Below are 18,871 nucleotides of genomic sequence, written 5' to 3' on the forward strand. Positions count from 1 at the left end.
AAACTGCATTTGCCAATGGTGAAATTGATTCCAGTTTGTTAATGCATCAAATGTGAAGTGGTTTTCCAAACCTCGCAAAATCTTTTAACAATGAACATTTTCATTCAAGAACTGACTGTATGAACTCTCTAACTCAGAAGCAATAAGTATATGCAATGTTGGTTATAGTCTAGATATGTGGAAATACACATTATCACATCTGTTTTAGATGCTCTTCTGTAAAGTATGCATGTATCTTAATGTATTTACACTGCTACGGGTCTGTCTCCACAGTTTACAAGTTACTCCACATTCACCGACACAATACTCAAATGTTTGCCAAGGGAGCACAGCTCTGCACAAGGTCCGGGTCTTTCTTTAGAAGAGGATATAAATTATGTGCCGACTAAGAGGTTCAAAACAAGAACAGTTTTTATTTGGCAACCCCTGTGTGATACAGAACACTGTATAAAGGCACTTTAATGGGGAATTGTTGTAAAGCCATTGAGCACAACAGTGGAAGTGCAACACATGCACAGGTACAACTACAGTGTAAGAAAAGCAAGAGGAAAAAGTAATGTAGAAAAAAATGGTATGATTGTCATGTACCTGGACTGAAAGGATTAAGTAAGATAATAAATACATCAATTTACCACATTACTGAATTCCTGAAACCAAATTGGCTGAAAGATTTGCTGAATTGGATATTTTTAACAACTACAGTAAGTGAACTCAAGAAAGGCACATTCAACTCCTATGGGAGGTAGCTGACACAAATCCATGGTTTGGCTACCTTAAAATAAAACACAACACCCTTAAATACTAATACTACACAGTCATTGTGGCAGAATTGGATTTAAAACATTAAAATTAACATTCTTAGATCAGATATTGGCAATTAATTGCCCCAAAGAAATGAATTGTGCTTTTCAGTGCATACAAGCCATTTTTCAGTGGTTGATTAGTAAGAAACAAAAACAGGGCATTACAGTAGTTACATTGCACCTATTGATTAAGTAATATGGGATTGTTTTGAAGTTGAAAAACAACGTACTGTATCACAAAATTGTTGAACTGCAGTATATGACTCTGAAAGTAATCAAAAAAACTATGTATATGTACTAAACAGTAACATATTACATACAAAAATTAAAAATGCAAAGCAGATTGTCCTACAACAAAGTAAATCCTGACCTGTTTTGTTGATTAGCTGATTACTTTGACATCAACCGCTTGCACTCATAAGATAAACAAAAGGGGTACAGGGGTACAGAAATAACTATAGTTGCTTTGGTACAAAGACAACAATGGCACGGTCATTCATCTCCTTACAAAACAAAATACATGTTCTGATCTGTGTGGCACTTTGAACAACAGAGCAAACATCCACCTTACCACAACTTACAACAATGTAATTAACTATAAACACATCAGTGCACCCAAAAATACGCAAACCGCTTCTGCAGGAAGTAAATGCGAGTGCAGAGAACCGTTTAAATGAAACCATTGGCACACATATTTATTTAAAAAGCAAAACCCTCGTTGGATCCATAGGTTTGAATCTGAGTCCTTCAATAAGCTGGAGGCTGGTATTCTCCCGGCTGCTCCTGGTTGTGGGAGAAAGGCGACTGCTGGTAGCCCGTGGGGCCGCTGCTGCTGGCGTACGGAGCGGGCGGGTATGGAGTACTGTGGTCGTTGGCTGGGTCTCTGTACTCCTGATCAAATTCATTGACACCTTGGCGATACCTTCCAAGTGCAAAGAAGGACAAGAGACCCTGTTGAGTGAAGTTTAGAGTTAGTGAGTGGAGCTTTTACACAAATCTCTGGCAAATTTTCAACCAGCTGAGTTCATGTGTTATCATAGGATTTTGTTAGTCAAATGCTGGCCACACACGGAATGGATGAAAGGCTCACCCAGGTGATGATCGAGAAGAAGGAGAAGGCCACGATGGCCCGGGCGGCATCAGGAGCGATAGCAGCCCAAGGGTTTTCGGTTTTGGACCACTGGTTGGCCAGGACACAGAAGCAGATGAACCACAGGAACGTCCAAGCCGCTGTCCCCAGATGAAAATGATTTTAAAAAAGATAAATAAAAATTGTCTGGTTTAAGATGAAATACAGTATGACGACAGCATTAACTTCAACAAGGCAGCACTTCCCGTTTTTTGGGCACAGTTCCTGTTTTCTAGTATGAGCAGTCTACAGTGAAACCTGACTCTCACCTGAGAAGACCAAATCTCCTAAAACAATACATTTTCTCTCTTTGGCATTGCTGATCTGCGGGAAGTAGGCGTCCAGCATGAGGAAGACAACACAAGCCAAGAAGGCCAGGACTCCAATACCGACCCCATAGCTACAGGCGCTGTCGTTTTGGTTGAAGATGCATTTTGTATCTGGCTCCTTTGTTGGGTTAACGTAGCCTTCTGCTGTGATGGTTGCAAAGACCACAATGGAGAATAACTGCAAAGAAGAGACACACAGGGTTAATGCCAGGGGGAAGGAGTGAAACATGTTTTAGGTTAAGCAGCTGCAGGGGCCGTGCGATTCTCATCACATGATAAAAAAGCTTTCACCATAAAAAAAATCCTATCAAAACATCTGTCAAGCCAGTTCAGACAAGTGAAGCCAGGCAGATGAAAAGTTTCAATTCTTGATCCACTTCAACACGTTAAATATGGCATAAAAAGAGTGACATCTTGTGTAAGTGATCCTTGTTCCTGATCTACTTTTCACACCAAGATCAGCAACAATTTAGATACAAGATTCATTTGTAGTTTAGCCAAGCATATATTCTCTGGTTGCAGCTTCTTAAATATGAAAATTTGCTGCTTCTCTGCATTTTAAATCATTTTAAAATGAACATATTTGGGTTTTAGTCAGACAAAACAAGACATGTGAAGATGTCAACAATAATGAAAATAATCGTTAGATGCAACTCTACATTCATATTTCACTGATCCTGGCATCTTTGTACTGTCTACCTGTTTCTATTCAAATGGATATTTTATTTATTAAGATTTAAATCTTACTGATGAAATGTTTGGTACCTTATGATCACTCTCACTCCCTGAGTTCATTGAAAACCCTTGTTCTCAAATCTAGATTTAACACAAAGGTAACAAAGCCTTTGCTGTCAGGGCATTGGGTATAAGAGAAGATAAAAAGACTTGAACCAAACGCATGCTCTTAGGGGAATTATTGGGTCTCTGTAAATTATAGTGTGGTCTAGACCTACTCTATATGTAAAGTGTCCTGAGATAACTTATGTTATGATTTGATTCTATGAATAAAATTGAACTGAATATGAAATGAGTTGCCTGAAGATAAATTGGCAGCAAACTGCATCTTCTTTTCAAATTACACATTTTTTAAATAGATTTTTAGTACAATTTATATTGTTTTCTGTTGTTTTGATTTGTCTTATTGTACAACACTTTGTATATGTGTTTAAAGAGGGTTAAAGTGTATTATTGTCATTACATTATTTAGCTTGAACCAGAACTTAATCTAATTGATCTAACGCTATGTACAGCACTTGAAAACAACTGTGCAGGCAAGTGGAGCGCAACAGATGACGCTGGAAAAGTATTTTTCTCACACTGTAGGTTAGTTAAACACTACAATAAAAAAGATCGACATCTTGTGTGAGTTTTAATTCACACTGGTCCACTTTTCATCGCAGAATAAGCAACACAAATGCCAAACATATCGTCCATCTTTCAGTTGGAAAACTGGCACAGTGCGGTGACACAGCACTGGACATGCTAGCTAACGTTAGCTAATATCAACAAGTGTTCCAGAAAAACAAATCTAATTTTCACTTAATGTAACGTTTATTTAAGCTTTCAACCCAACACCCAGTTCATGTCCGGTGTTAGCAGCGCATAACGCGAACAAGTTGCATTATCGATTGATTTGTGTCGACCCTGGCAGCTCACATCTGTTAACATCGGTGATGTGACAGCTGGCTAACTTTGATGCTAGCTAATGTTTCCGTAGAGTCACTCACCCAGCTCAGGCAGCGCAAAATGGTTTGAGGCTGTTTTACAAAATGTACTAAATCAAAAGCACCGCCAGCCAACGACGCCCCGTAAGCACTGCTCTGCATTTTCACCCAAATAATGCCTGTCAAACAATTTAAAGACGAGCTGTAAAAGTATTCCTGTCAAAGTTGGGACAGTTTCGTTTTGTCAAACAGCTTCCTGAAAACTTTTCAAAGACCGCCCCTGCCCTGATGCGTTCTCGTGCTCCTCGTAAACTGCCGTCACCGAGTTAAGGAAGAAGTGCGCCTACACCGGAAATATTGGTTAATGGTTAGACAGGGAGACAAATAACGCTGGTGGGTCCCAGCACATTCAGGTATCCTCGGAAAAGAGCGAACAGCCAGGTTGGAAAAGAGGCAGTAAAATAGGGAAGTGTTGAAGTCAATATTAAATTATCAAAATCAGAGGGAAGTTTGGAGAAAGATAAATCAGCAGTGGCAACAGTATTTGGGATAACGCAATAAAAGGGAAACATTTTACACTTAATCCAAAAAAGTAGGCTACACTTTTCACCCAATGGTTCTTGTGCTCTTGTGTTCTGATGTCAGAAGGCTATAACAGTTGAGCATGTCCTGTCATGCAGAAAATGTACACAGGAAAGGCAAGAAATGGTGACACAATTACAGAAAATAGGGAGAGCAGAATAATGTTAAAAGTAAGCCCTATATTAGAGAATGGTCAAGGAAGGAAAGTGTTAATTAGTTTTTTTTATTGTTGCTGGGCTGGAAAGACGAGTTTAAGATGAATGGAAACGGAGGGAGAGTAAAATCTAAAGGAGGCAGTAATGCAACAGTGTGGAGGCCAACTGCCATAGGCTAAAACCTCAAAGAAGAAAGAACCATTTTGTAACTCTAGGCATGAGCAGTGACTTTGAGCCCCCAGGTGGACTAACGCATGAGGCTACGGGGAATGGAACATGGCAGGGCTATTTATTTTACAAGGTGCAAAGGTAGGCCTATATAGATAAAAGATGTCTTTTGGAATTTGCCAAAATGCAACAGCACAGACATGACATTCAACAAAACACACTTAAAACCGTAAGAACATTTCCAAATATGATGTTATTGATGCAGATAGGCTTACTATTAACATGAGTGTAATGTTAGTAGTATTCATATTTACTACCCTCAATAATACCCCTACCAATAATACCTCTAAATAATAGTAATATGTAAAAATATACATCTTTTTTCCCATAACAAAAGAAAACAAAAATAATGATATAAAAAACATAATAATAACAAAAAAATTAATATTGCACATGTGGGCTATGGCTACTTTAAGTTCTGCATTTATTTTAACCCCTAGATAATCACACAAGGCATTTTGTTTAGTTCTTTTTTTTTTAAAGTGAAGTTATATTTTAGTTTATTTCCTCTGGGTCCGGCTTTTTTCGAAAAAGGTCATAACAATAGAATCACCCAGTGCTCACTTAATGTGTCAAACTCAAGGCCCGCGGGCCAAATCCGGCCCCTCACACATTCTGATCCGGTCCGCATATCAATTTAGGTTCACAATACATTTTGGCCCACCTAGTTGTGCGCCAAACCAAAAACATGGGAAACTGTTTTTCAACTTGCAATTACACGACACTCAGAGACTTTGAGACTCAAAAATTCCCACAGAACCAGAGTTTGCATATTGTTGCTGTGAAAAAGGTTGTGAGTTAGCTGTGTGGTAGCCTACTTAGAAAATGTAATCATTGTTTTGCTTGATTTGCTAAATTCTAGGATGGCTTTGGAACTTTTTTGCTCACTTTTTCAGGGCTTTATGTGGACCAAACTGTAAGTGAGATGACTATATGAGACTATATGCAATAATTGAGTCAAAGATATTTTACTTTTTCGATGAAATAAAAGCATGTCAATAAACTATACATGTCTGGCCCTTGATGTGATTCTCTTTTTCCAGTGTGGCCCTTAGTGAAATTGAGTTTGACACCCCTGCTTTAGGCAGTACTAGTCTAATTGAACGCAGTGTTGTAGTTCCTTCATGTGACCACTGGATGGCAGTGAACACCAATACACTCAGGTTAGTCTGGTCAAACATGAACTCCACTTATCATCAAAGCTGACAAAATAATACCATACTGACACTTGCAGTGGCATCTTTTCAAAAAGTATTAAATATTAGATATATTTATTTACAAGGCATGTCAGGGATGCTTTTGATTGCACTTCATCAGTAACATGCAGATACCTTTGCACCAAATGCAAATTAGACACAGCTGTGCTGAGAGACAGAGTGAGAGAGAGGAAGTCTGTATGATGGGTTTTGACAACAAGCCAAGAATAGCCTGCTACAATGTTAGCAATAAACCCTCTGCCCTGTGGTCCACTATGTGACTGATGGTGAAGTCTATGACACTGGGAGCTGTGTGTTTTCAATAAACAGAGATCATCGAGGACCATGGCATACAGTGTCAACATTTGTCAAATGGATTCCGAGTCTGACTTTGAGTAAGTCCTTTTGAGAGTTTCTTTACTTTTTGTTGTTTAGTTGTACCCCACTGTCGTTTCCTCTGCATATTTGTTTTCATTTTGTCTTCGGAAGCAATAAACATAATGTAGATGTTACCATGAATAAACATTGATGGTTGACTTTTTTTCTTTAATCAAGTTGTGTTACTAAGAAACTAGATTTTAGCTTAGTTTTAGTTTTGTCTTCTTGATGTTCTCGACTCCGTGTTATTATTTTAGGCATCATTCCTCTTAAGTATTTAGAACTGGAAAGCATTCGGACGCCTTTGGGGACTCTGGGTCATTATTTCCTCTGATGATTACTCTTCCTCAGGAACCTGGGAGAAAGTGAACCAGGTCAGGACTCCTTCCAGCTCGTTGCAGAACCAGCAGTCAGCACCCAGAGGTGTCCTCAAACCCTACAAATGGATGTTTTTAGGGAATGCACACGTATAAATACAGAACAACTGCCACTTACTGCAAGCGGCCACATGAGAGACGAGACACTCGACAGGGAGCAGATGAACTCTCTACAGAGGCATCGCTGGTCAGCTGCTACCTTAAAGGTCCTTGCCTCAATGCCCAGTCGCACTGCTGGTGAGATGAAACCTTCCTCTACTGTCCTATTTGTTTATTGGCAATGTTGATATCAGAATCAGACAAGTATGTATTGCCAAGTAAGTAACACTTACAAGGAATTTACCTTGGTGGTTGGTGCATACATAAACAAACATATTGAACATTAATATGAAACAAATAATAAAAACAGAAACAAATATACAAAATAGCTGTTTAACATAAGAAAAAAGAGGCTGAACGGTTTAGTGCAGACTGTGCAAAAAATGTATAGTATATGCAATGGGCAGGTGTATAGTCCAAGTGTGTAGGTTAAAGGGGTGATAGAATGCAAAACCGAATTTACCTTGTCGTAGTTGAATTACGACAGTTCGGTGGGTAACCAAAGTCCCTCAAGAACCTCAAAGTCCCATTGACACCTTTTTCCTCTGCAAATCTCACAATTTGAAACCGCTGCTGAAAACGGGCAAATCTCAACAAAGCTAAAAGTTGACGTCATCTCCTGAACTCCTACCTTATTTGGCTCTACCTTCTATCTTTGTAACGCCCCAAAATTTACATAGGCCACTGACTGATCTGGGACCAGTTTGTCTTGTGAATCTAGGTCGCGCAGATCTCAGAAATTGTATACATTGTTCTTCTGCTATTTCATCACTAAATTCACTTCTGAGACTTTTTTATGCGAGAAATCAACTATGTAGAGGTCAAATATGGGCTGTTTTACGAAAATTTATGGCTAATTGCAAATTTTGAGTTCAGCGGCCGGTGCTGCCTGGGTTGCTGCCTCGCCGCCTGGCCTGCCCTCCTTCACAGACTCAGGCCCGCTGTGAGGTAGATGGAGCTCCGTGACGGCTGGCAGCCCGCTGGCACTCCATACCTGCGCAAAGTCACTGTTTCTGGGTTACTAGACTACCAAATGCCGAGGCCCTGATGGAGCTCCAGGGCCTGCAGCTCCGTGCTTTCCCTCCCCTCTTCCTGCTAAATTGCCGGTGTGTGTGAGTGAGAGCGCGGTCAGTGAGCTTGTTACACCCACAATCTCTTACCACTGGTTCCAGTTAATCTTATGATGGATATGTGTGTTGAGTTATTTAAACAAACGATCGGGGAAATAAATGCCTCTTGTCTGCGAGTCTCATTGATACAGCCCGCGGTGAGCTGGATGGAGCTCTATCAATGAGAGCTAGCAAGCCTCCTCCTAACGAGACCTCTGAAAATTACAAAAATGCATTAAATTGAAATTGGACAAAAGCGTTAGCTTTGTAAGACCTTAGGGTAACTGTGATATAAATGCCGTGACGAAATTCAAACTGTAAATATATTATAGTTATGCCAAAAGTGTACTCGGGGTCTGTGAAAGGACAGGCTGGGCGGCGAGGCAGCAACCCAGGCAGCACCGGCCGCTGTCATGTTAACCTGCGGAGCTCTTGAACTCCGACACACAGTTGGACAAAATTTGCAATTAGCCATCAATTTTCGTAAAACAGCCCCGCGGAGCCCCGGTAGTCCAGTAACCCAGAAACGGTGACTTTGCCATGGGTATGGAGTGCAGCGGGCTGCCGCTGTCTCATCAGACTGTGTGGAGCACCTGAAGTCCGACATGTCTTACCAAATTTGCAATTAGCCATACATTTTCATAAAACTGCCCATATTTGAGCTCTATATAGTTGATTTCTCGCATAAAAAAGTGTCTCTGTTCGGAGTTTAGCACTGCCCATGACGATTCTTTTATTTATTTTTTTATTTTTTTTAAGATTATTTTTTGGGGCTTTTCCCTTTTTATTATAGTGACAGTGGATAGACATGAAAGGGGGAGAGAGATGGGGGATGACACACAGCAAAGGGCCGCAGGTCGGATTCGAACCCTGGGTGAGCTAGAGGCCGCCCCACCCATGACGATTGGTTGATTGGTTTAAAGAAATGCCGTTAAACCAGAGCACGTTTTCCTCCCACCCCGAATGCTGTGGAGTAGCCAGACCCTCCTTCAGCGCGCATTGGAGGAAGGTCTGGCAAAGTGAGACTAATGTCCGGGTATCTGCTACAATCTATACACATATTAGAGGTATTAAAGTGACTGTTCCTTGTCCACCCAGGAATAAATAGCGCTGCAGTAATTCCCCGACATGCCAGAAACTTGTCTCGGTTACACCAACACCAAACCTGCCAAGATTCTTCTCAGCCCTCCAGACCAATGCAGGAAGACTTTGTCCAGGCCAATATCGAGGAGGAACTCAGTAATGAAGGTATACAGAAACTGAACTGAGATTCAGTGTTGGCTGCAGGCTGCAGCAACTCGTCTTTGAATGTGTCAGTAATTTGGTCGTTTTTATTTTTTGGTTTACAGAAAACAAGAAGGAGCAGTTGGTGTCCATCCTCCGAGGCCTCTCAGTGAGCGAGGGCATGAGCAAGCTGCGAGCCTCGCCGCTCAGCCTGGCAGATAAGATGGAAGTCAGGTACATGTGGCACTGAACATTCAATGCCCTGCAAAATAAAGCCACAAGCACTGTGGTAACTTCTTATCTTTTATCAGGCAACTTGCTTTTAGTGACGTAGCTGAGAGTTCACTCATCAGAAATATCCCATGCTACAGTCGTCTAAGTATGTCAGTTTCAAGGGTGAGTACAAATAAGTGTGCTACATAAGATATAAACCATTTTTATTTGTGTAGCAGTCCTTCACTCATGTTTTTCTCCCCCCAGACTTGGCATCACTGCCTGTTTAGCTGCCTACCTGTCCTCACTTCCCTCCAGCTGTGGCATTCACCCATAAAGAGACTGAGCGGACGTTTCGGAACCGGGGTACTTTCCTACTTCCTGTTTCTCCGGACCCTCCTGCTCTTTAACCTCCTCCTTTTCGTCATCAACGGCCTGTTCCTGGTCTTCCCTCAAGCCGTCAACCCTCCTCCCCGTCCTCATGACTCTGATCTCAACAATTTCACTGGCCTTGAGCTTCTCACAGGCACTGTAAGATGCATCACAGCAGTATGAGCATGCTTATTTCTGTGGCACTCTCTTAAACATCAAATATTTGTTGTCTCTGGCAGGGCTACCTCTCTCAGAGTGTGATGTTTTATGGCTACTACACCAACACCATTCTCAAAAACTGTCGAGCTGTTAACTCCACTGCTGCTGAATCCCCTGATCTGCCAGTCTGTGATTCCAACAAGCCCCAGAAAGTGCTGTACAGTATACCTGCAGCCTATTTCTTTACCATCGCCATCGCCTTCTTCACAATCTGCATCATCCTCGTGTACAGGTTGGACAATAAATAGATTACTTACAAAATAACTTATCTATGTAACTTATAGACCTTATTTTACTTCATCTGCATTGTGTATTGTATGGCTAAATTGTTCTCCCGCAGCATATCCAAGGCCTTCGGGAGAGGTTTTCAAGTCCTCAAGTCTAATGGGAATCTGGCGGTAAAAGTTTTCTGCTCCTGGGACTTTAAAGTTAGCAAGAAGACGTCTGTCAGACTGCAGTCTGAGAAAATCAGTACTCAGCTCAAAGTAAGCAATCATTTGAATATTCAATTAGACTCACTTAAGAGAGAAACTCATTTTTGATATAAATACAAACTGATTTCAGAAGTCGAGATGATGATTCTAACAAACTGGCTACACATACTTCTTTTAAAGCATTTAAAGTAGATAATAATCTTTGATGATGATCCTCAGTGATATTTGACATCATTTACATAAGTTCCATGTCACACAGGAAGGTTATTTTTTTAAAAATTTTTTCCAACTTTGTTTATTTAAGTTTAAATTTTTACAACAGGTGACACATAGAACAGGCCATGGTGAACAAGGCATAGTGGAAACAGTGTCACTTCCCTTCAAGTCTCCTACCCACCCACAAACCAACCCAGTTCAACACAGGAAGTTTGTGACTGTTTAGCTGTAGGCTCCTCAACATGCACAAAGAGGCTGAAGAAGGCCATTTTCTTATGAAGGAATGATGTTTTAATATCCTGTTCTAAACATAATCGAGTGAATATGTCACCAAGATCCTTTAAATGTGCTGGCTCAACCTTACAAACTGCTGCTCTTCCAACAGGAACTGCTGTCTGAGATGTTCCATGGAGAAAATAAAAAGAGCTGCATGCAGCGACTCTGCCGCCTCATGGTGCAACTGGTGGCATGGGCTGCATGTCTGGCAACCATCTTCCTGAGCGCCATGGCAGTCCACTACCTGTCAGAGGTTAGAGGTGCTGTGCAGCCAGCCATGACAGATTTCATGCACATTTCTCAAGACAGCTTTGCTAAAGAAGCGCCTTCCAACCACAGTTTATTTACTTCTTCTTTTTCTTTGCTGGTAGATGTTTAACACATTTTTTTTGTCTGTTGGGTTTTTACAAAACTGCTAAGCGTGAGAATAAGCACAAACAATCCTGATTTTGATATGGGAGGAAGAGTTTATGTTCAACATAGTGGTTCCTAAACTATTTCCTACTTTTGGAGAAATTCCTGCATCCTCACCTGACATGGCAACTTTAATCAACTGGTAAAACATTGAGGGAACTAGTAATAGTTCAACTTTGCACGCACACTGCCAGAGACACAAAACACAAGAGTGTCCTGCTGAGAGCAAGATATACTACTTCCTATTTTAGAACAGACCAGTTAGCCAATGATTGTTTCTTGACTTTCTGAATAAATCTTGGTAACCCGAATCGGAGTTATCTTGTTTCTTTGTTGTTCCCAAAAGAATCAGATTCAGAGGTCTTTTCAACTTTAGTTTCTCTCATGAGGTGTCTGCAGTTATTACAGTCATTTGTCCATTTTCTTTCACAGGATGCCATTAAATCAAGTCCTTTGAAAGAAACTGAGCTGCTGCTCTTGGCTGCAGTGGTGTCAGGCATTAACCTGTTACTCCCGGGCCTCTTCAATCTGTGTGCTTGGGTCGAGAATTATGACTCACCCAGTGTTCTCGTCTATGTCTCCATCTTTAGGTGAGAAAAAGAACTGCATGAAACACAGCCAATGTTTTAGTAAATAAATGTTCTTTTAATTTGTTTTATTTGCATAGAAGATTTTTTTTGGCATTTAAGTTTTAAAAAAACAAATAAAAATAATGAGCACATGCAAAAGTGGGAGAGACCAAAAAATGTTCCCTCCACTTATTTAAATTTTCTGTGCATAGACTCATAAAATGTTATCTCTACCATTTATTTCACTCAGTCGTTTAAATCTGGAGCTTTCAGTGTCTTATAAACTTTAGCTTTAATTATCCCTCTTCAATTTCATTCTATGAAGTATTATTGTAGTGTAGAGAATATTTATCTAATATAGTTTTGTATTTCCATTATATATCACCCAAATGAATCATTACATGTCTCAGTTTATGAGAATAAACTATTTTTGAAAAAAACAGCCTTTAAAGATATGTTGTAAAATTCTAAAATTTTAATTGGAACCACTATTTACAAACACAACAGCATCCTATAGCTCTATATGCATAGGCTTATATCCTATACCCTCAATAAAGATGCAAATAAATAATAATAATAATAATAATAATAATAATAATAATAATAATAATAATAATAATATACATTTTATTTGTAGAGCACTTTTCATTGACAGATCAGTCCCAAAGTGCCGGGTAGAAACAGAAGCAAAATTAAAATAAAATGAACTATTAATTAATAAAAAATAAACACCTAAATGTGTATTTTTGATGTTTTCTTTTCATTAGTCTGAAAAAATAGCCCAAATCCAGTGCCAACCTGAAATGCCAGCCAATAAATCCAATTGTCCAGTTTTTGCCTGCCGTGTCTGGCCTTAAAATATTACTTTTTAGCAATAATCATGGCTGTTGTCTAATCATTATTTTCTCAGGAACCTGTTGTTGAAAGTCACTATTGTTGGAGTGCTGTGTTTCCGCTGGCTGGGGAGAATTGCTGTGGAACCAAAACGTTATGGTTTACAGGTTAAAAACATTCTCATATATATTTAAACTTCTCATAATTGTAGTTGTGGAGCGACACTGAATTGTGCAATGTTCTTCATTCCTAAAAGATTTAGACACAATAAGTAATTACATGTTTGGCTTTGACCCAAATCTCCCTTATGATGTGATCTTTACAATATGTTTCTGTTGTCCTTTAGTGTTGGGAGACCTTTGTGGGGCAAGAACTGTATCGCTTGCTCCTGATGGACTTTATCTTCACAGTGCTTTACACTTTTTTCGGAGAGTTCCTGTGGAGGCAAGTTGCCGCTTTACCCACGAATCACGTAACTTGATTCTGTTGTTTGCTGTTTATGAAACCATTCACTGAATGTTTTGCATCTTCCATCTAGGCTCTTTACAAAGCAAGTGCTGAAAAGGAACAGGATGCCAGTGTTTGACATTGCTCGTAATGTGCTGGAACTCATATATGGACAAACCCTTACTTGGTAATGATGCAACATTACACCCAACACTTATTTAACAAATACAAGTTTAAATAAACATTAATGATCTTCAGTTCTTCCCAGGTTCGGGGTGCTGTTTGCTCCACTGCTTCCTGCAGTCCAGATCATAAAACTGTTTGTGCTATTCTACATGAAGAAGGTAAGTACAGCAGGTGTTGTTTCAACATTGTACAGACACTGATTTGCATGACAAACTTCACATTCTTCCTCTGGTTTCTTCCAAAGAGCAGTCTGGTGCTGAACTGTCAGGCATCGAGGAAGCCCTGGAGGGCCAATCAGATGACAACATTTTTCATTTCTCTTTTGTGCTTCCCCTCATTTCTTGGCGCTGCCGTGTCTGTCACTTACACAATTTGGACGTGAGTACAACAAACACTGTCCCCTCTCATAATGACAAAGTAAGCGTGAAGTCCACAATCTCAGACACGCAGCTTTCTGAAAACAGACTTTCAACATAATGACTGTCTCTCAATATACTCCAGGCATTTACTGTACTCGAAGTGTATGTAAAATTGAAAATATAACAGTGACTAAAAGGAGAATCCCATTTCAGTTTCACCATGTTTAGATTAGCTGATGTTCCTAATAAATACAAATACTAGATATTACCCTTATCCTTGTACAGTAGTGTAAGGCTGGGGCTATATTCTGTGTTTTTTATTGTCACAAATCCCATGAAAAGACCAAAACCAACAATCATTTAAACTACTAACAAGTAAGTTTTGTGTGCCTAATATAGTTATTAATTTGTTCCATAGACATCCATTGTTGTAATAAACACATCAATTAGCGTCAGAGTTACACTCTGTGACATATTCCTTCATTATGATTAATCATAATGTGTATTATTCCACAGCTCAAAGTAGTCAACACATTTTGGGAAAATATACTCATTTGCTTTCTTAGTGAGAGTTAGATGAGAACATCAATACCACTCTCATGTCTCTGTTACACTATTCCTTTTAATGATTTATGTCTTGAATTGAATGGGCTAGGGAAACTGTTGCGTGATGGACTAACACATTATTGGTTCTGCTCTCTTTATGTGATATGTTACCACAGATCTAGAATAACAACCCAAGCTAACCTCATCTTTAAATCCAATGTGCTTGAGTTTAGAGCAATTGAAAAGTTATTATCCAAATACTTACAAACGGCACCATATTTTCAAATCAATCTGATGTCCACAGGATTAAACCCTCGTCGGGGTGCGGCCCTTTCAGGAATCTCACTACAATGTTTCAGTCCGGGCAGCAGTGGGCCCAGGAGCTGGAGAACGCCCACCCGATCCTGTCTTGGCTCAGTAGGGCCTACAACTCTCTGTTGGAGAACCCACTGTTCTTATTCCTCGCCCCTGGAGTCTTTCTGTAAGTGGTGACATGGGGATGTAATCATTTTTATATGATTATTTTTCATTGTAGTATTATTATTTAATGTATTGTGGTGGTAATGCTATTAAAAAGTGTCTGCCTTCTAGAAACATTTACTGTGTCTGAATAATGTTTATGCTCTTTCAATTTGAACTGATCTCTTATGCTTTCTGTATTTTCAGAATGGTGATATATTTTCACACTCAGGTTATTGATGGCCAAAGGAGAATCATCAGTCGGTTAGAAAAGCAAATTGAAAATGTATGCTTAATCAAACAAATGTATACAGCTATATATGCTGGTCTATGCTGTTTTTTTTCTAGCAGGGATGCTAGTAATAGGTCATACATGTTCCTGTAATAGATGAAGCTCCAGTTTCAGGACCACATTCCTGGGACCCTAGTTTTTTGTGTAAATGCTAGAATGTAGTTACCCTAACCCAAACCTAAACCCTGTCTTTTAACTTAATCCTTCATTGCTAGCTAGCTGCTAATTTACCTGTTGACATTTGTGCAGTATTCCAGTTTTGTTTGGTAAATAGGGTCGTAGAAATGCGGTCTTACCACTGTAGTCCTTAAACTGCAGCTTCTTCTATTGCAGGAACGTAGTAGGCTATATGCTAGCGGCTCTGTAGGCTGTACTTAGGCTTTGAGCCCAATGCTAACCTTATGTCAGCATGCTAACAATGTTACCATGCTGATGTTTAGCAGGTGTAATGTTCAAAATGTTCACCATTGTAATTTAGTATAAATTGTCTTAAAGAGCAGTTGCTCATTAAGAAAATTTACAACTGAGGCAGATGGAAATGTCATCAGTGATCGCTAATAAACCATATTGGACAAATTAAAATGTCGATCTGATGATGGCGCTAGAGGAAAAATTAAAGGATACCAAAACAATTACAGTTCATCCTGAGGGAGACACCCATGGTAACCCATATAGTCCATAATACCTAAAAAATTTGACCTTCTGGTGACACTAGAGGAACAATTGGGGGATCACCAAAGTCGGTAGGAATCATTCTTGGGGCACCATGGATATCTCTACCAAATTACATAGCAATCTATCCAAAAGTTGTCGAGACATGCCATGAAAAAAACAAAAATGTCAACATCATGGTGGCGCTAGAGGTAAAGTAAGGGCATTACCAAAGTCCAAAGAATCAATTAAAAAGTTGACATTTGCAAGAAACATTTGCTAGCATGTCTAAAAACCAATGACTGTACAGTATGTTGATATTAATCTTATTGTATATGTGTATATTTTCTGTTGTGTACAGGAAGGTAAAGATAAACAGTTCCTCATCACCAATTTGCAAGCCATTCATGAACGGAGTGGTCTGGTTTCCCCTTAAGGTGGGTAGTCTCAAAACTGTATATCCTCTGTGTGGTTGTAACAGTCTTTGTTTGCTCACTTTTTTTTATGACCTCACTTACAATCTCATGTGAACACAACAGTTTTCCTCTTTTTCTCCCCCCAGTCTGTGGCTGAACAATATACACACTGAAGCAATGCAAAGTTATTAACTTAGCAGTGACAAGCATCTCGGCATTGACAGGTGGTTGTCAGCGTCAAATGGAATGTCGGCTACAAGCTACAATGAGAACACAAGTCAAAGCAAAACCAGTAACAGTAAAAGTGTCTTAATTTCAAATATATTCCATAATGTTTAGCTTCTTAATGTACTGGAGAAACTAATCCTGGCTATTAGCACTAATATAATAAAAAAAAATATATATATATATATATATATATAAAATTTATTATACTATACACACACGCACTCTTTTTTTGTTTTTGGAAAATTCGACAACTTATTTTAAAACATTGTATCTGATTGGCCTAAACACTACAAGTATTCCTCCTGGTCATTCACCAGAACACAAACAAACAAATTAATATTTAGCACTTTTTTGTGATGTGTCCCTGTCAAACAATTGCTACCACAGCCAGCAGAATGGGAAATAACCGTGCATTGCAACATACTGCTATCAACATGAACTAAATGCAACGTCCTTATTGCAGCTGTGCCCTAAGTTTCCTCCAAGCATGCTTTACAGAACAAAGAGTGTAAAATGTTTTCTTGTAGCATCTCAATGATAAATTTTCTAAAAACACGTTCAACACAATGTTATGTAAAATGTTAATGTATGCTGAGAATAAAAAATGATACATCAACAAATAACTATGAAGCTGGTGTTATTTTAAAAGAGCAAAAATGGAGAAGGTAAACAATGGATTGTTATGACAACATGTTACACAATTGACTACAGCTGAAAACCTGTACTACACTGTGATGTCACACATCAAACAAGCTTGCTGTTAAGTCTGCAGGTCCATTACCAAGTTCTCAATAATGTCAACAATTTCTTTGGCATTTACTTTTCCCCTGGCTGCTGAACAAGTTGGGTAACTCTTTGACTAGCCACTCAGTCTTGTCCCAGTAAACGTCACAAGAAAAATCCCAATATATGAACCTACTCCACAGCAAGTTACTCTGTACTTGGAGAGTTGGTCTACTTGGAAGAGCGGGTTGCTAAACCTCTCCGTAACGACCTCTGGTAAGTACCAGCTTTCTTGATTTCATGTGCTAAAAAATTATGTTCCTAATTTCACATAAATGTAACGTTACATTGTAAAGCAATCCTACTTTTGATTTTTGCAAATCCTTGTTAAAACATTTTTAAATTATCACATTTTTTATTATATCGTTCTACGATCCTCCCCACAAGCAGTGTTTAAAAAAAAAAAAATCTTCCAACCAATTTTTCCCTCCAGATAATGGAAGTGAAGACATCTAAAACAAGAGTGTACATCAGTCTTCCAAAGAAATATGTTGCTGCTTTTGCTAAACATTATGAACTGGTAAACAATTTCTCTCATTCCCATAACTTAATTTTTTATCTTTTTGACCTGAACTACATTATGTCATGAAGGTTATGATCTTTCATCATTTAACAGGACCATTGGTTGGTTATAAAAGAGCTGAACCCCTATGTAAATGAAAGATATGTACGAGCTTACTTTCGAGAATGGGGCACTGTCACAGCATGTAAGGTAACTGAAAAGAGAATGCTTTATTATATCTTTTGTTAAATTTTCAATACATTGTGAAGATCTAGATTTTGTCACTTAATTATACAAATTCCCTCCTGATGATTGGATTCCAGATTAAGATGCGCCCCAACTTGGAGGGAAAGAAGGCAGTGGCGTATGTGAGGTTTTCTACAGAGGATGAAGCGGACAGAGCAGAATGGGCTGGTCCTCACTACATTGGAGGCGATGTGGAAGTAAAACAAGTTGTTAGTCCAAAGGTGAGCTGTTTCTCTCCTGCCTGTTCTCATAACAGACATAAAATTAGAAAACTTGTGAAAAGCAATGTTTGTGTGTTAATGTGTTATTTTTTTAGCAGTATTTGATTTTAAAAGCGTAGGCTACATTTGCTGTCTACGTCTTCATTGGCTGACTATAAAAATCTGTCTTTCAGATGGAGGATTCAGATGAGGAGGCCACCGCAGCCGTTGCTATGCCTCAACCACGCCGTTCAATGGGCTTGGGCTACTTACTGGAAGATGCTCAGTGGTTATGATGAGTTGGATGGATAAACGAATACCGTGCAACTTTGTCTTTAAGTTTAAAATCATAAATGTATGTTTGAATTAATTTAGAGATTGTAAACTAACGTGGCTAAGAAAAGTCGACGTGGCTGCAGTGAAATATTCTGTAACCACAAAAAAACACAAGGATATAAATAAAGCAGCAAATCCTCGGCTATAGGCCTAAGAACACATATCCTACACCTATGGCTATTTGTTTATCTGTTTAGCCGAGTTGATGTGATATATATTTTATTGTGCTGATTCTATTTGTGTCTTAAGATTGTCTACCTTGGGTGGATAATAACGTATTCTATGTGTTGTTTAATGTTTGTCTAGAACATAGTGGTGTTAACATATAGATTGATGTTAACTCCCTTTGTGCAGCCACTGTTGATGAATGCAATATGATTAGTAATTAATAAATGATATG

At 39.1% G+C, this 18,871-nt stretch overlaps 3 protein-coding genes and 1 long non-coding RNA gene across 10 annotated transcripts; 2 read left to right on the forward strand and 2 right to left on the reverse strand.

Annotated features, from left to right (window-relative positions):
* Positions 1-393: 393 nt before the first annotated feature.
* syngr2a (synaptogyrin 2a) lies at positions 394-4,260 on the reverse strand. Its single transcript, XM_031312951.2, has 4 exons — positions 3,989-4,260; positions 2,202-2,439; positions 1,894-2,033; positions 394-1,754 (listed from the first exon to the last, which is right to left on the reverse strand). The coding sequence occupies exons 1-4, from the start codon at positions 4,085-4,087 to the stop codon at positions 1,551-1,553; spliced, it is 681 nt and encodes a 226-aa protein (XP_031168811.1). The 5' UTR covers positions 4,088-4,260; the 3' UTR covers positions 394-1,550.
* Positions 4,261-6,265: 2,005 nt separating this feature from the next.
* LOC116059693 (transmembrane channel-like protein 6) lies at positions 6,266-16,500 on the forward strand. 7 transcript variants are annotated; one of them, XM_035997136.1, is made up of 19 exons: positions 6,266-6,481; positions 6,816-7,078; positions 9,148-9,297; positions 9,399-9,507; positions 9,585-9,669; positions 9,754-10,017; positions 10,098-10,309; positions 10,418-10,562; positions 11,113-11,256; positions 11,850-12,007; positions 12,897-12,987; positions 13,167-13,264; positions 13,359-13,454; positions 13,526-13,611; positions 13,698-13,831; positions 14,718-14,839; positions 15,025-15,103; positions 16,122-16,197; positions 16,323-16,500. In XM_035997136.1, exons 1-18 carry the CDS (start codon positions 6,432-6,434, stop codon positions 16,194-16,196), a joined length of 2,361 nt encoding a protein of 786 aa, XP_035853029.1. In that variant the 5' UTR covers positions 6,266-6,431; the 3' UTR covers position 16,197; positions 16,323-16,500. The 7 variants fall into 7 exon arrangements, 6 of the variants coding, with proteins under 6 accessions (XP_035853029.1, XP_031168801.1, XP_035853030.1 ...); XM_031312941.2 differs by having other exon boundaries at positions 13,536-13,611; positions 14,663-14,839; XM_035997137.1 differs by having other exon boundaries at positions 13,536-13,611; positions 13,703-13,831.
* On the reverse strand, positions 7,600-8,726 carry LOC116059701. Its single transcript, XR_004107354.1, has 2 exons — positions 8,685-8,726; positions 7,600-7,711 (listed from the first exon to the last, which is right to left on the reverse strand). It is a non-coding gene; the product is annotated as an uncharacterized LOC116059701 (long non-coding RNA).
* Positions 16,501-17,298: 798 nt separating the features above from the next.
* Positions 17,299-18,576, forward strand: LOC116059698 (heterogeneous nuclear ribonucleoprotein A0). Its single transcript, XM_031312952.2, has 5 exons — positions 17,299-17,403; positions 17,621-17,707; positions 17,804-17,899; positions 18,013-18,156; positions 18,330-18,576. The coding sequence occupies exons 2-5, from the start codon at positions 17,624-17,626 to the stop codon at positions 18,429-18,431; spliced, it is 426 nt and encodes a 141-aa protein (XP_031168812.1). The 5' UTR covers positions 17,299-17,403; positions 17,621-17,623; the 3' UTR covers positions 18,432-18,576.
* The last annotated feature ends 295 nt before the right edge of the window (positions 18,577-18,871 follow it).

Source organism: Sander lucioperca, chromosome 21 (genome assembly GCF_008315115.2).
Source record: "Sander lucioperca isolate FBNREF2018 chromosome 21, SLUC_FBN_1.2, whole genome shotgun sequence".
In the NCBI taxonomy this organism is placed as follows: Eukaryota; Metazoa; Chordata; class Actinopteri; order Perciformes; family Percidae; genus Sander; species Sander lucioperca.

Bases quoted from the DNA above. Each gene is read 5' to 3' on its own strand.
- syngr2a (XM_031312951.2), bottom strand. From the start codon at position 4,087: ATGCAGAGCAGTGCTTACGGGGCGTCGTTGGCTGGCGGTGCTTTTGAT. The intron at 2,034-2,201 runs GTGAGAGTCAGG...ATCTGGGGACAG, and splicing joins AGGAGATTTGGTCTTCTCAG to CGGCTTGGACGTTCCTGTGG. The intron at 1,755-1,893 runs GTGAGCCTTTCA...TTCACTCAACAG, and splicing joins TCTTCTCGATCATCACCTGG to GGTCTCTTGTCCTTCTTTGC.
- LOC116059698 (XM_031312952.2), top strand. From the start codon at position 17,624: ATGGAAGTGAAGACATCTAAAACAAGAGTGTACATCAGTCTTCCAAAG. The intron at 17,708-17,803 runs GTAAACAATTTC...ATCATTTAACAG, and splicing joins TTGCTAAACATTATGAACTG to GACCATTGGTTGGTTATAAA. The intron at 18,157-18,329 runs GTGAGCTGTTTC...TCTGTCTTTCAG, and splicing joins AACAAGTTGTTAGTCCAAAG to ATGGAGGATTCAGATGAGGA.
- LOC116059693 (XM_035997135.1), top strand. From the start codon at position 6,432: ATGGCATACAGTGTCAACATTTGTCAAATGGATTCCGAGTCTGACTTT. The intron at 7,079-9,147 runs GTGAGATGAAAC...TTGTCCACCCAG, and splicing joins AATGCCCAGTCGCACTGCTG to GAATAAATAGCGCTGCAGTA. The intron at 10,018-10,097 runs GTAAGATGCATC...TGTCTCTGGCAG, and splicing joins TTGAGCTTCTCACAGGCACT to GGCTACCTCTCTCAGAGTGT.